Source organism: Cupressus sempervirens, chromosome 5 (genome assembly GCF_028749045.1).
Source record: "Cupressus sempervirens isolate cs-2001-9-10 chromosome 5, ASM2874904v1, whole genome shotgun sequence".
NCBI classification, from domain to species: Eukaryota; Viridiplantae; Streptophyta; class Pinopsida; order Cupressales; family Cupressaceae; genus Cupressus; species Cupressus sempervirens.
The window spans coordinates 985,087,774-985,104,971 of NC_143122.1; the positions used below are offsets into that span (position 1 = coordinate 985,087,774).

Consider the following 17,198-nt stretch of genomic DNA (forward strand, 5'->3'; position numbering starts at 1 on the left):
GAGTCTGTCAATGTGATAGCATCATGGAGCCACTCAACATGATGTTCACCATGGCTATAGTCATGTACGAAATAAATATAAATACGAGCTTTCATCATGGAGTCACTCAACATGATGTTGTAATGGAGCCTCTCAATGTGACATCCACTAGGCTTATCCCATGAGTTGAAAGAGCATTACAAGGGCTTTTACCTTAAATTTCTTTGTCTCAGAGAAAGATGCATTACAAGGACTTTCGCCTCAAATTCCTCCGTCTCAAATAAATGCATTAGCTTTTACCTCAAATTCTTCCATCTCAAAGAAAAATTCATATAGAAAGAAATAATCATTGATGCCGCAACTCTCTCAGCAAGAGCATCATTCTCCACAATACCAACCTTATCTCAAAAATATGAAAACTTCACTTTGGAAAGTGGCTCAACTCCAAATACCTGGATTAGATATAGTTTCTCCAGTTATGCTCCATCCACAGCATGAAACCTTGATGAGGATGTCAGCTGTATACTCATCAATACAAAACATATCTGAGCAAAATTCCCTTTCTTTGAATTATATCTCTTAAATGATGATATTTAATCTCCATATGCTTGTTTCTACTATAAAATACTAGATTAACAGAAAGCTTCACACAACTTTGATTATCACAATGAATCATGGTTCCAAAGTCCGCCCAAACAGTCCTGCAAGAAATTTTTGAAGCCACACTGCTTCTTGAGCCTGCTACACAAGCTGCAATATATTCATCTTTTGCTGTGCTTTGAGAACCACACATGATTGTTGCTTGCTGTTTCAAGAAATCATAACACAACCTAAACTGAAACAACCGAAAGTGCTCTTCCTATCAGGCACAAACCCGGTCCAATGAGAATAAAAATAACATTGCAATTTCAAATTTTCAGAAGAAGTATATTTCATACCATATCCCACAGCAACACACAAATATCTCAATATATGCTTTGCTGCGAGAAAATGAATTTGTCTAAACTCACACATGAACTGAGAGTGCTAGCAACATAACAAATATCAGGTTTAGTATTGACTAGATACATCAATGATCCAATCAATTGTCTGTATGTGCTGGTATCTACTAATTCTGAACTGGTTTATGTACTTTTTCAAATATTTTTAAATAGCAGTTGCCATGGACTTGCAATCCAGCAAGCACGAATCTCTTCAAAGTATCTATAGAATATTTCCTTTTACTTGGAATAATCTCAGTATGGTATGCCTTTGCCACACTTCTAGTCCTAGAAAATAAAGCATACGACTGAGATCTTTCATCTCAGATTCAGAAGCTAAATCATTTTTACATTTGAAAATGAGATTATGTGCCCCAATAAGAAATAAATCATCAGCATAAAGAACTAAAATTAAAGCTTTATCACCCACTACCTTGAATTAAAGATTTGGATCTGCATCATTCATGAAGAATCCCAAGTTCAATAAGTATTGATCAATCCTTTCATACCATGCACATGGTGCTTATTCGAGGCCACATAAGGTCTGTTTCAATCTGTATTGATGCGATTCCTTCTCATGAATCACAAAATCATCTGGCTGCTCAATAAACATGTCTTCTTCAATCACATCATTAAGAAATACAGTCTTTACATCTACTTGATGTAATTTCCAGTCTCTTAACTGCTGCAATAGCAATGATAGTACTGATAGAAGTATATTGAAGTATAGGAGCAAATGTCTCCTCATATTCTATACCTTGGTTTTGGGAGGAATGTCTTGCCACAAATCTATCTTATACTTTTTAATACTCCCATTAATTGCGTGCTTGATTTCAACAATCACTTTCGAACAATCACTTAGAAGAAACAACTTTTTTCTTTAAGCCTAAGAAAAATGTCCTGAACATTATTTTTTTACAATAGATTAATATTCTTCAGTCATAGCATTTCTCCATACAAGCTGATTTAATGCCTCCTCAAAACTTGAAGGTTTGGACTTAGTGATGTGACTCATTAATGCAACATAGCCTGAAAATTTACGAGGTTTCTTTCTCTCTCTATCTATTTCCACAGAGATTCCTTTAGATCTTTTGAAAGCTACTTTTTCAAATGATACATCCCTTGCTGATTTCAATCTATTATTGTCCTAGAATGTAGATCCTGTAGGCCTTAGAAGACTCACTAAACCAACAAAAAATTCTTTTTTGCCTGAAGGTTATAACTCAGATCTTTTATCTTTAGGCACATGAATATAAATAGGGCACCCAAAAATTCTGAAGTGATGAAGTTCTGGTATAATACCTGTGAAAGCATCTTCAGGAGTGATATTATCCAAAATTTGATGTGGACACTGACTGTGAACATCTTCTGCCCAAAGAAAGGTTTGCAGATTTTGATCATGAATCATAACTTTCACTACCTCAACAGTGTTTTTGTTCTTTATTTCTGCAACTCCATTTTAATGTAGGTTTTATGGAACGTAAAACTCCCTCTTAATCCACGCTTCAGTAATTTTTTTTTTAAAGACCCCAGAAGCATATTCCCTTCGTTATTTGATCTTAAAACTTTGATCATTTTTTCAGATAACCAACAGAATTGTGTGAGACTCATGTAACCTGTGATACTTGGCAAATTATCATCCACAAATACATGTCACAGAGATACTCAAAAAGCTGATGCTACAGGATATCATACATTGCATAGCAGTGTCCCTTCATTTTCTCGTATGACTCAACAGCCATGAATGAGTCACTAAATGATAACTGTTACACAACAAGAGACTTCGAATTCTAAACACTACACAAAAATAGGACCCTTTATTGTCGACTTGAATGAGAGGAAGGTGCAAGAATACGTGACTGCCGTGACACACATGCTGACGGAAATTAATATCGCATGTCCTTCCATTTACTGGTGAAGAAGACTCTTCATGTCCGTCAATTTATCGAACCATAACTACTCATCAACTCTTAACACATTGCGACTCTTCATGTTGAAGAACTGATCAGCAAGGAAAGGTTTCGCAGTCTAAGTCACTTGACCATATGCGAGCAATTAATGTTGACGGCAGAAGAGAGTATGCATTGTATTTACATAGCAAGCATAGCAAAGCACACCATCTTTATACAGATGTAGCCATCGCAGGTATGGAAGATAGCTCCTGCAGCCATCAATCTTCAGCACTCTGATACCATGAAACTCTAAAAACTGATATGATTGTATTATTAATACACCAAATATATAGAGTTTACAGATACTATAAAAAGTGTTAATGGAAAAACTAAATAGCATAAATAAAGATGACAACTAACAATCGTACTGATTAAGACAATTTAAAAATAGATCCTTAATGACCATTAAACTGAGATTGATTAAGACAATTTAAAAATAGATCCTTAATGACCATTAAACTGAGATTTTAAATAACGAGCTAAAAATAGCAAGAATCCAAGATACTAAACATAGTTGAATAAAAGGCAACAACCATGTAATCTATAACATAAGATTTTAGTCTCCAACTGATTTGCCACCCCTAGATAAGTCTAAATAAGCCTGTGCAGGTCTGAAATTACAACAGAAGCACTATCAATTCTGAATTTAGCACAGCAATCCTATGCATGGAACCTTTGCCACCCCTAGATAAGTCTAAATAAGCCTGTGCAGGTCTGAAATTACAACAGAAGCACTATCAATTCTGAATTTAACAAAGCAGTCCTATGCATGGAACCCTCACCAATGCTATCCCTAAGTATCAACAATGTAAAGTGGATCTGAACTTAATTGAAATCCACACAAATTCTCATGGAAACTGGCCATCAAGCATAGGAGTATCTTTTGAAGCATACCCATAAACATGGGACCAACCCACCAAGTAGGCCCTAGGGCATCAATTAAGGTGTACGCCCAGCTTATAGAAGGGTTTGACCATCGACATAACCCTACAAACTTTAACACATAAAAAAGCAGTGCCATAAACATTGCAAAAAATTTATCATAAATATGGGTCCAAACAGCCATCAAAACCCCATGAAGATTTATATATTTTTGAAAACATGAATCACCAAAACCTCTGGTGGATCTCCGAGCACTAAAACTGACAGACTGAAGAGGGTTTTCATCTTCAACAACACCCAGAAGAATTTCTGCCATTCATTCCAACAACATTCTGTATGTGTGCAAACTCTGTATGAAGAAATGAGAGCCCAAATTCCAATTGAAAGAGTTTGGAGGAAAGTTAGGGCATTCAAATTTTAAATATTTTATTTCCCTAGCCAAAGCCTCCATAACACCTTTCTAAAACAACTTGAGTCTCCACAATCTAGGTGTCTAAGTTGGGGACATTCACCTCATGGAATACTTAACACTGCACAAAATTTACCGTAAATATGGGCCCAAACAACCATCAAGCCCCATGAAAATTTAAGCTTTTTGAAATTTTTGTATTTCTAACCATTGAAACCAATGGGCTGAATTTGGATTTTGTCCTTAACAACACTCGGGAAAAATCTGTTGATTCCAACATCATTTTGTTATGTGTGCACATTCTGGATGATGAAATGAGAGTTCAAACTCAAATTTATGAAGTTTGGAGGGAAATTAGGGCATTCAAATTTTAAATATTTTATTTTCCTCAAAAAGGTCCCCATTACACCTTACTTCAACAACTTTAGTCGCCACAAATAAGACATCAAATTAGGAGATTTGAATTACAAAATATTTATAAGTTAATAATTTGCCACTTTAATTATAAGTGCACAAATTTAGAAATAATTCCAACCCCCTTATAGGAACTCGCCAAAACTTTTGGAAATGGAGAACTAAACATGCCAGATCCCATTGAAGCTAGAAGATGATAACCGATGCTGGCCCAAGTATATGCTATAACTAGTAGTGTTCTTTGAGAATTAAAGAGAAGAAATCCAAAAAAATCCAGAAAATTGGTGCCATGCAAGCACTTACTATAAAGTTATAAACAACAACATTCTTTGACAACCAAAGAGAACCAACCCAAAAATGTTAATGTTATTGTGGCTATGGTTGGATTCGTTTAGGCCGACATAGAGAACATAAATATTTAATTGGCCTATCGGCTTTAGACATTAATATGAGCCGAGTTATAAATAATTAACAATTACTAAATGGTTTCGAATTTGAAGAGTGGCAACTTTTGGTGAAGGGGCACTATTTATGGGTATAAAGGAAGATTGGATCTTCCTCTCTTGCCATCAAATATACACACAATCCTACAACAGACAGGATTTTAAAAAGAAGTGCTTAGCGAAGACAATAGTCGTTTATTGTCTATGGTTGGGAGGGCAACAATGGTCTAAGTTATTGTTCATTAAGTCATTGCTCGTGGTTAATAAGCACACCAAACATGGTATCCAAGCAAGAATGAGCTTGGATTGCAAGTTGACGATTTGGAGGAATGAAATGTTTGGACAGATTGCCTACAATGTCTCAATGTCATTGAGTAGGGCAAGATGAGGTTAAATGGGCGGTGGGTGTTTGCTGCACATGCGAGTTGGATGTTGCAATGTTGTAGAGGCTTAGAATGTTGTGCTGTTCTTGTTGGAGCAATGTAGGAGCTGGCTTGTTGCAGCTCAGTGGATCTGTTGGCATAACTATTGATGTGATGATAGTGATAAGAGTGATTATTTGATTGCATGGTGATCAGTTATTGTGTTGTCATTGATGTTAACTATTTACCTACTGTTCCTAGTATATTGCCAAGCATAGGTATGTTGAATTGAGTGTTGCAGTAAGGATCAACGTGTATGATCATCAAGAGTGCATTGGGGCCATCCCTTGAGATACATATGTTGATTGTTGCTGGTGAAGGGAAGAGTAAGATGATCGATGAAGTGTGCAACTACTAGAATAATTAGTGACAAATTATAGGTGATTTGATTGGTTTATCAAATTTGCAATGAATGGAGTGGAGTGATCACAAGATTATGTTCACTAGATGATGAAGCTGATATAGTTATGATAGCAACTCATTTGCGTGACAGGTAAAGCATTTCTAGGATAGAAAGGTGACAAGTGAGATAGTTTCAGGTTGGATAGGTGACTGGTGAAGCTGTAATAGATAGGTGAAGTTGTGACACAGAGTAAAGAAGAGCGAGTTGTTGAGTGACCATTGGTTAAGCAGTCATTAGTGAAGTTGTGATGAATCTACATGAGTCAGTCATAGTCTAGTGATGCGGATGTACATGTGGAGGTGTTGATCTGGCATCACAATGACCGAGGTTGGGTTTGTGGAGAAGACTTTAAAGGAAGCTAATGACAGGTCAAAATGTGTTTGACCTCTCACACAAAGTTCTATGAATTAGTTGGTGCGGTAGTGTAATTTGATTTGTAACGTAAGATATTATCTTATGGGAATTGGATTTGAGCAGGATATTTGAATTTCCCATCAGTAATATGTTTAGAACTTTAGGGTTTGGCTAAGTCGGTAGAAGAAGCAAACCAACACAAGTAGGTGAAAGAAGGACAAGTTTGATGTTGTTGATTGTGGTCCAGTTTGTGTGAGTGAAGAAGTGAAAGGTGCAGTCCAATTAGGAAATAGAGAAGTGTGTTGAAAAGAGATAGAGCTCAAGTGAATTTGATCAGGTAGGGTAGTGCTGTTTTATAGGTCAATCATTTTGTTGTTCCCTATTAGTCACAATAGGTGAAATCCCTTAATTGGTTGAATCCTCACATGTCGTTACTGTAAATCTTTTAACATGGTGACACTTTACCTAGTGTTCAAAGTCCTTTAACAAGGCTACTCTTAATAGGATAAAGCTCCTAACAGGGCTAGAGGTAAATCCCCTAATAGGGTGGCACCTAATAGTGTCTTTATAAACTCCTAATAGCGTTAAGCTTCTAACAAACCTTACTTTAGAAGAGTACAAATTACCCCACCACGGTTTTGATCCAAGTTGGATTTTTGTGTAACCAAAATATCTATGTCAAATATGTGAACGATTTCATGTGATGAATGCTTTTATTTGATGTATTTAGGTTGAGAGGTTAAAATGCAAAAAAATTGTTTGTTTGGCTAATTACTAATTCATCCCCCCTCTTAGTTATCTAATCGCTTAGGATCAATAGGAACTTCTCACAACTTGTTCAACTGGGTGTTGCTCAGCTCGTTGAGGAGGCTTATGAGCAATGTTAGTGTAATTGCCGAATTTTCAGTGTGGGTTACCAATGTCAGAGGGGCTTGATATTAGAGATCACAAAGGTTCCAATATTGATAGTACTTGGATCATGTTGTTAGTTTAACAAATCGATGTTCGACTTGAGCTGATGCCTGTGCGCGGGCTTATTGAATGTCATTGTCTGCTTGAGTTCTGTCTAACCTCTGTAGGTAGGAACCAAGCAGGGTTTGTGGATGTCAGTGCAATGTCGCATCAAATCCATGAATGACTCATCTCTATGTCAGGATTGACATTGTTGTGACCAATAGTCACATCATCGCCCAAGCCTGGGGCCCCCTTTTGTCTCTTGGTCTTGTCCTTTTGGCTTTAGTTCTTGGTAGGATTGGGCTAAATCTTCTAAAGTTCGCTCTTTCAAATGAGAATTGGTAAAATTGGCCAGATGTGAAAAGTGTTGTCCATGTGGCTCTGAGAATGGAAATTATTTGCTTGTTTGAGAATTGAATGTCTTGACTTACTATTTCTAGAAATTCTATTATTACTAAGTCTATTTTTAGTAAATTTCATTGCCTCCCAGATTGGCCCTATTTTGACTTTGGGACAACTTACTATTTTTAGAAAGTCTATTTTTAGTAAATTTCATTGCCTCTCAGATTGGCCTTATTTTGACTTTGGGACAACTTACTATTTTTAGTAAATTTCGCTACCTCTCAGATTGGCCTTATTTTGACTTTGGGACAACTTACTATTTTTAGAATGTCTATTTATGGCAGGTCTATTTCTGCAACAAGTGAGCTATGGTTGATAAAGAGCCAAAAGGGTACATGTGTCTATATCCAAAAGAATGAGCAAGCATGACAGTCAATCAAGAAAAAAATGCTCAAGTCTGGAATCACCCATGAAATATCCAAAAGTAGAAAGGCATGAAGATAATAGAAAAAATGGTTGTTGTGGAATTCTTCCATCATGGACAAAATCCATGATCTCTCAAAAAATCCAGCCTTGGAGAAAAATGGTGGTTGTGGAATTCTTCCATCATGGACAAAATCCATGATCACTCAAAAAGTCTCACTTTGGAGAAAAATGGTTGTTGCGAAATTCTTCCATCATGGACAAAATCCATGATCTGTCAAAAAATCCAGCCTTGAAGAAAAATGGTTGTTGTGGAATTCTTCCATCATGGACAAAATCCATGATCTCTCAAAAAATCTAGCCTTGGAGAAAAATGGTGGTTGCAGAATTCTTCCATCATGGACAAAATCCATGATCACTCAAAAAGTCTCACCTTGGAGAAAAATGGTTGTTGCGGAATTCTTCCATCATGGACAAAATCCATGATCTCTCAAAAAATCCAGCCTTGAAGAAAAATGGTTGTTGTGGAATTCTTCCATCATGGACAAAATCCATGATCTCTCAAAAAATCCAGCCTTGGAGAAAAATGGTTGTTGTGGAATTCTTCCATCATGGACAAAATCCCCGATCACTCAAAATTTCCAGCCTTGGAGAAAAATGGTTGTTGCGGAATTCTTCCATCATGGACAAAATCCATGACCACTCAAAATTTCCACGAGCAAGAGAATTAGAAATCATGGAAGCAAATATGGCTAAGTGTTGGAGATTTGTCCTTCATAGAAGCAAAAACAACAAAGTGCTAGAAATTCCTCCTTGATGGAAAAAAAATTGGCTAAGTGTTGGAAACTTTCTCCTTCATGGAAGAAAAAATGGCTAAGTGTTGGAAACTTTCTCTTTCATGGAAGGAAAACTGGCAAAGTGTTGAAGATTTCTCCTTCATGGAAGAATAAATGGCTAAGTGTTGGAAACTTTCTCCTTCATGGAAAAATGAAAAAGGATTAAGTGCTAGAAATTTCTCCTCCAGATCTTGAATTTCACCCTCTTCAAGTGTGTACCCAATACTGGAAAAATGATTGATGATGATAAAAAAAAATGGGGAATTCTTCAAAATGTAAGAAAAGGCATAATAGTGAATTGAAAGCATTTGAAGAAAAAGGAGGAGAAAGCTCTAGTTCTAGAAATTCAAGAAAGACGCTCAAATCCAAAATTCTAGTACCAAGATCAAAGTACTAAGTGATCCGGTCCCAGACATTCAAGGTTCAAAGATCAAAGTTCAAATCCAAAAATCCAAGAACATGGCTAAGGAAATGTTTGAAAGCTTTACCAGGGAATCCAGTCGATGGAAAATGATTGTTGATAACATCAATCAAGGAATATCAAATGCAGTTGCATCCTTGTTATCACAAAGATTAAGGGAAGAGGAAATGACAACTGATAATCTGAAAGTCAAGTTAGAGGAATTCTTTCAGCTAAACGTATATGGAAGAGATGATTTTGAGAACTTCTCCATCTTCTCAAATACAATGCACACTACTAAGGACTTACTACCAGATTGGGATGAAAGCTTGGGAAAAGTAGAAAGAGCAATTGCAGTTCTAGAATTCAAGCAAGAATCTGCACCAAGCATCAGTATAGAGGAGTTGGAAATAGTATTAGATCGATTTCGATCTTTCAGGCAAAGAAATCAAGGATAGATGCATTAAATGCAGAGTGGGTGTACATAGGGATCATTTATTACACCCCACTCTTTCTTAAATTAGCATGCATGATGGGCATTTATTACCCACTACAGCAGTGGATTCCTTATGGCATTAATGTAGATTCTTTTCCATTGCCCTAACCCTAATTAGGGCTGATGTGGTATGATCTTGGCCATCGGTTATTGTGATCATCCGGGCCACCTGTTGTAATCGAGGACCTATATAAAGGCCTCATTTTCTCATTTGTAGGAGGAGATTTTTATGAGATTGTTGCTATGAGTTACTGAGATAATAAAGTTTTCATTGGAGTTTGGTGAATACTTGATGCTTTCAATATTAAAAGGATAAGTCGAACAAGCAATCGAGTAGCAAACTCTTTGGCTCAATCTGCAAGTTCATTAGAACCATTAGCCATGGATTGTGTGAAGAAATTTACAGTTGAGCTGACTTCAGTACCATCAGTCCCTGACAACATCACAAATTTTCAAGTGTTTGAAGATGACAAGCATATTCTTGATTTTTTGACAAGCTCGAGGGTATTTGAAGCACAAGTCATAGATGAAGGAGAACAACAACAACAAGCTCAATTTGAAATCGATGAGATTATGAATTTAAGGACAAATACCATTCCAAAAGGAATGATTGAACTAGAAAGAATTTTTGATGCCGACAGACTAAGTTCCCTCAAGTACCAAAGTACTGAAGGAGGGGAATGTGAAAAGGTGAACTTGGGAACGAGAGAAAATGTCAAGAATGTATTTATCGGGAAAGTTTGTACGCCCATATAAAAGGAGGAAATATTGAAGCTTATGAAGGAGTTCCCTGATGTGATTGCTTGGGGATATGAAGATCTGAAGACATATGATACGTCTCTCATTACACATACTATTCCGTTAAAGCCAAATAGTAAACCATTTAGACAAAGGCAGAGACCAATGAATCCATTGTTAGAACCACTAATACATCAAGAAGTGAAGAAGTTATTGTCAGCAAGGATTATATTCCCAGTTTGACACTCAACGTGGGTCGCCAACCTTGTACCTGTTAGAAAGAAGAATGGAGAGATAAGGTTGTGCGTGGATTTTAGAAATCTCAATAAAGCTTCAGAGAAGGATAATTATCCAGTGCCGTCATTAGATGAAGTGATACAAGTGGTTAACGGTTCTCAAATGATGTCATTTTTAGATGGTTATTCTGGATATAACCAAGTGATGGTAGAAGAAGAAGATAGACTAAAGACGGCATTCACAATTAAATGGCGTACATTTGCTTATAGAAGAATGCCTTTCGGTTTGATCAATGCAGGAGCTACTTTTCAAAGGGCCATGGATTATGCTTTCAGGGACTTGGTAAAGAAATGCATCATCATATACATGGATGATCTCACAGTATTCTCTCGACATAGGGAAGATCACATCAATGATTTGAGGAGAATCTTCCAAAGATGTAGAAGATATGGGATTTTCTTGAATCCAAAGAAATGCATGTTTGCTGTCACTGAAGGGAAATTGTTAGGACATGTAATATCAGAACGAGGAATCTCAATTGATCCTGAGCGCATTGAGGCAATATCAAAGATAGGATTGGTAGCTAGTAAGAAAGAATTAAAGTCATTCTTTGGGAAAATTAACTTTGTAAGGAAGTTCATAACTGGATTTGCAGAGATAGTAAGGCCATTAAATGACATGCTAAAGAAAGGAGCAAGGATAGATTGGACCCCTGTAGCAAAAAAGGCATTCGAAGAAATCAAGCAAGCAATTGTGGATGCTCTTGTTTTGTTGAGTCCTGACTATACCAAGCCTTTTTATATATATTCTTTTGCCTCAGGACATACTTGCCCAGCTATCCTCACCCAAAAGGCAGACGATTAGGATGAACATCCTATTGCATTCATGAGTTCACCCATGAAAGATGCAGAATTGAGATATCCGAATGTTGTAAAACAAGCTTATGCTTTGGTGAAAGCAATAAAGAAATTCCGACATTACATCCTAAGAAGCAAGGTTTATGCAATAGTTCCTGATGCAGCAGTAAAGACTTTGCTAATGCAGAATGAATTGGGAGAAAGAAGAGGAAAGTGGATGGCAATTATTCAAGAATATGACATGGATATACAACCAATGAAGTTGGTACGAGGACAAGCTCTAGCTCAAACCTTGTCTACAACTGGTCCGGGATTAGTACAACAAGTATGTGTTAGAAGAAGTATCCCCAGATGAATGGTATGATGATATTGTTCATTATTTGCTAAACCATAAGTCTCCATCACACTTGAACTCTGTTCAAAAGCGTTCATTGAGAATGAAGAGTCAAAATTTTATGCTTCAAGGATCTGTGCTATATAGAAAGAATCATGATGGGGTTTATTTAAGATGTGTTGGAAAGGAAGAGGTTGGACACATCATTGAGCATTTTCATAGTAAATATGGAACTAGTCATGGAAGTGGTCTGGCTATGGCTCATCAAATATCAAGAGCAGGGTATTATTGGCCAACCTTGTTTAAAGACACTTTTGAACACGTGAAGACTTGTCACACATGTCAGATAGCTGCGACACGTGAAAGAAATCCTGCTATGCCATTACAACCTGTTATTGAAGTAAAACCGTTCGCAAAATGGGGGTTAGATTTCATCGGTCCCATCAATCCACCATCATCAGGACACCACCAGTATATCCTGACTGCTACAGACTATTGCACCAGATGGACCGAGGCTCAATCACTAAAAAATTGTACAATGGAGGTTGTTATCAAATTTCTTGAAGAAAATATCATTACCAGGTTTGGATGTCCCCATGCATTTGTATGTGATAATGGGCCAGCATTTAGATTGTTGAAGTTCTCAAACTGGGCTTTTGACTATGGGATCACACTAAACTTTTCATCAAACCGCTATCCGCAAGGGAATGGATTGGCAGAATCAACTAACAAAAATCTATTGAGTGCAATGAAGAAGTTATTAGACAATAACCCTAGAGATTGGCATACACAGCTGAGATTCGCACTTTGGGTGGATAGGATCAGAATAAAGAGTTCTTTGGGGACATCTCCATATCATTTGGTCTCCAGTTTTTCCTATCCAATTAAGAATTGCAACACTACGATTCATGCAAGATTTTATGGAAGGAGAAGATAGAGTGCAGACACGTTTGACCCAATTATTGCACTTGGAAGAGAAGAGGGACGAAGCATTGGAAAAGTTTGCTAAACATCAAGGAGTTGTTAAGAGATGAATTGACAAAATGGCAAAGGTTAAAGAATTTCGAATTTCAGATCTGGTACTTCGCTGGGATAAGGCACATGAAAAGAAAGGTGGACATGACAAGTTTGATAATCTGCGGAAAGGTCCTTATCAGATTTCTGAAATTTTAGGAGATAATGCATTCAAGCTTAAGACTCTAACAGGAAAGGAAGTTCAGTTGCCCGTCAATGGGCAATTCCTTAAGCATTATTTCTGCCCTTAGGTTTTCTTTGAGAAACCTAACATGTACGTAGTTAGTTTAGGTTTTCCTTTGTGGCGTGTTTTTGTTTTTGTTTTTTCTTTTTTTTAGTTAGGTGGGGTTTTGGTTTGTCTCCCCTCTCCTAGTTAGGAGTTTTGGCTTTGCGTAGTTTAGGTTTCTTTCCCTTGTTTGTTTTGTTTTATTTTTTTTCCTAGGTTGTCTTGCTTGGGTGGTTCGGTTTTTTTTCTCTTCTTTTGGTTTGACTTCGGTTCTGGCTTTTGATAGGTGGCTCATAGTTGTGAGAATTTTTTTTTTTAAGTGGAGTTATGTGATGATTTGGTTACTTCATCTGAAGATTTCACTAAGGTTGTTTATTTCATTTCTTGGATAATTGTTATGAAGAGCATTAGAATCATGGCTATCCTTCATATATTTTCAGTGGGTTAGAAAACATACTTGACTCGAAAGGTTAATCATACATTGTGTCTTGACGCATGAACTCTAAGGTTGCCACATATTTCACACTCTTAACTATTGCTCTAAGTCCATTTATGTGTCTTTGGAAAGGTCATGACTTGTGAAAAGTTTAAAATCTTGCTTCAGCACCATTGTAACTCCTAAACCCATGGTAAGCTTCATTGCTTACAAGCCAAAAGAAAAAAAAAAAAAAAAGTGAAATACGAATTCAAAAGGAATAAAAAATAAAATGATGAAATAATAAGATTGGCTTTGGGGGTACGCGGAAATCTCCATAGGTGTTCAAAAGAATAATTCACCGGAAGTGGAGCAATCTCCGTTGGTTTTACAACGACAACTCCATCGGGGCTATGGACGCCTGACTGGCAGCGGGACAATGTCAAGGATGCTTTTGAAGTCAAGAGGAATCAATAACTTGTCATGATTAATCCTAGGATTTCTGAATGGTCTTGTCGAGCTGGAATTAATACATTTGCACACACTTAGGTTGTCGCAGAGTAAATGTGTTTTGATCCAATATATGATTATTCTCCCTTTTTGAGCTTGTTCTCTCTCTTATTGGTAACGTAAGATTGAGAAACCAAAGATTCTGAGTTCAGATTAAGTTTTATCCTTGAAATTTTTATAACATTTCACCCGTGAAGTCCCCAGATGTTGTGACCAATAGTCACATCATCGCCCAAGCTTGGGGCCCCCTTTTGTCTCTTGGTCTTATCCTTTTGGCTTTTGTTCTTGGTAGTATTGGGCTAAATCTTCTAAAGTTCGCTCTTTCAAATGAGAATTGGTAAAATTGGCTAGATGTGAAAAGTGTTGTCCATGTGGCTCTGAGAATGGAAATTATTTGCTTGTTTGAGAATTGAATGTCTTGACTTACTATTTTTAGAAATTCTATTATTAGTAAGCCTATTTTTAGTAAATTTCATTGCCTTCCAGATTGGCCTTATTTTGACTTTGGGACAACTTACTATTTTTAGAAAGTCTATTTTTAGTAAGTCTATTTTTAGTAAATTTCATTGCCTCTCAGATTGGCCTTATTTTGACTTTGGGACAACTTACTATTTTTAGTGAGTCTATTTTTAGTAAATTTCACTACCTCTCAGATTGGCCTTATTTTGACTTTGGGACAACTTACTATTTTTAGAATGTCTATTTATGGCAGGTCTATTTCTGCAACAAGTGAGCTATGATTGATAAAGAGCCAAAAGGGTACATGTGTCTATATCCAAAAGAATGAGCAAGCATGCTAGTCAATCAAGAAAAAAATGCTCAAGTCTGGAATCACCCATGAAATATCCAAAAGTAGAAAGGCATGAAGATAATAGAAAAAATGGTTGTCGTGGAATTCTTCCATCATGGACAAAATCCACGATCTCTCAAAAAATCCAGCCTTGGAGAAAAATGGTGGTTGCGGAATTCTTCCATCATGGACAAAATCCATGATCGCTCAAAAAGTCTCACCTTGGAGAAAAATGGTTGTTGCGGAATTTTTCCATCATGGACAAAATCCATGATCTGTCAAAAAATCCAGCCTTGAAGAAAAATGGTTGTTGTGGAATTCTTCCATCATGGACAAAATCCATGATCTCTCAAAAAATTCAGCCTTGAAAAAAAATGGTGGTTGCGGAATTCTTCCATCATGGACAAAATCCATGATCACTCAAAAAGTCTCACCTTGGAGAAAAATGGTTGTTGCGGAATTCTTCCATCATGGACAAAATCCATGATCTCTCAAAAATCCAGCCTTGAAGAAAAATGGTTGTTGTGGAATTCTTCCATCATGGACAAAATCCATGATCTCTCAAAAAATCCAGCCTTGGAGAAAAATGGTTGTTGTGGAATTCTTCCATCATGGACAAAATCCATGATCTCTCAAAAAATCCAGCCTTGGAGAAAAATGGTTGTTGTGGAATTCTTCTATCATGGACAAAATCCCCGATCACTCAAAATTTCCAGCCTTGGAGAAAAATGGTTGTTGCGGAGTTCTTCCATCATGGACAAAATCCATGACCACTCAAAATTTCCACGAGCAAGAGAATTAGAAATCATGGAAGCAAATATGGTTAAGTGTTGGAGATTTGTCCTTCATAGAAGCAAAAACAGCAAAGTGCTAGAAATTCCTCCTTGATGGAAGAAAAATTGGCTAAGTGTTGGAAACTTTCTCCTTCATGGAAGAAAAAATGGCTAAGTGTTGGAAACTTTCTCCTTCATGGAAGGAAAATTGGCTAAGTGTTGAAGATTTCTCCTTCATGGAAGAATAAATGGCTAAGTGTTGGAAACTTTCTCCTTCATGGAAAAATGAAAAAGGATTAAGTGCTAGAAATTTCTCCTCCAGATCTTGAATTTCACCCTCTTCAAGTGTGTACCCAAGACTGGAAAAATGATTGATGATGATAAAAAAAAAATGGGGAATTCTTCAAAATGTAAGAAAAGGCATAATAGTGAATTGAAAGCATTTGAAGAAAAAGGAGGAGAAAGCTCTAGTTCTAGAAATTCAAGAAAGACGCTCAAATCCAAAATTCTAGTACCAAGATCAAAGTACTAAGTGATCCGGTCCCAGACATTCAAGGTTCAAAGATCAAAGTTCAAATCCAAAAATCCAAGAACATGGCTAAGGAAATGTTTGAAAGCTTTACCAGGGAATCCAGTCGATGGAAAATGATTGTTGATAACATCAATCAAGGAATATCAAATGCAGTTGCATCCTTGTTATCACAAAGATTAAGGAAAGAGGAAATGACAACTGATAATCTGAAAGTCAAGTTAGAGGAATTCTTTCAGCTAAACGTATATGGAAGAGATGATTTTGAGAACTTCTCCATCTTCTCAAATACAATAACACTACTAAGGACTTACTACCAGATTGGGATGAAAGCTTGGGAAAAGCAGAAAGAGCAATTGCAGTTCTAGAATTCAAGCAAGAATCTGCACCAAGCATCAGTATAGAGGAGTTGGAAATAGTATTAGATCGATTTCAATCTTTCAGGCAAAGAAATCAAGGATAGATGCATTAAATGCAGAGTGGGTGTGCATAAGGATCATTTATTACACCCCACTCTTTCTTAAATTAGCATGCATGATGGGCATTTATTACCCACTACAGCAGTGGATTCCTTATGGCATTAATGTAGATTCTTTTCCATTGCCCTAACCCTAATTAGGGCTGATGTGGCATGATCTCGGCCATCGGTTATTGTGATCATCCGGGCCACCCGTTGTAATCGAGGACCTATATAAAGGCCTCATTTTCTCATTTGTAGGAGGAGATTTTTATGAGATTGTTGCTATGAGTCACTAAGATAATAAAGTTTTTATTAGAGTTTGGTGAATACTTGACGTGTCTTAGTGCTTGCTTGTTCTCCTAAATCTCTTCAAGTAGATTAAGTTTAGCATAGTCAATGTCTGGTGATTACAATGGAGAATATGATGGTGTATTGATGAATTCCTTTGGTTCATACTTTTGACGTTTTAGTGATTCTAATTCGTTGTGTAAAGTTAGCTTGAACCCCTTTCATCCATATGCTCAACTTCTATCATTTGTATACATTGTTCTTTATGATGGTGTATGCAGTGATATGAAAATCTTTGGCATAACCCTTGAAGATTGCACTGGTTCACACTTAGTTGT

General features: G+C 36.8%; 1 protein-coding gene across 4 annotated transcripts in view; it reads left to right on the forward strand.

Moving 5' to 3' along the window:
- LOC149559231 (N-acetylglucosaminyl transferase component family protein / Gpi1 family protein) overlaps positions 1-17,198 on the forward strand; it is a 71,794-nt gene that overhangs the window by 42,337 nt on the left and 12,259 nt on the right. The window contains exon 1 of one of the 4 annotated variants that reach the window (XM_089833163.1): positions 1,945-2,003. The exons of the other annotated variants lie outside the window; for them this stretch is intronic. Within the exon in view, the coding sequence (XP_089689289.1) occupies positions 1,977-2,003 (27 nt within the window). The 5' untranslated portion in view covers positions 1,945-1,976. Of the gene's footprint in view, positions 1-1,944; positions 2,004-17,198 lie in introns of those variants that run through there. 4 annotated transcript variants of the gene reach the window in all.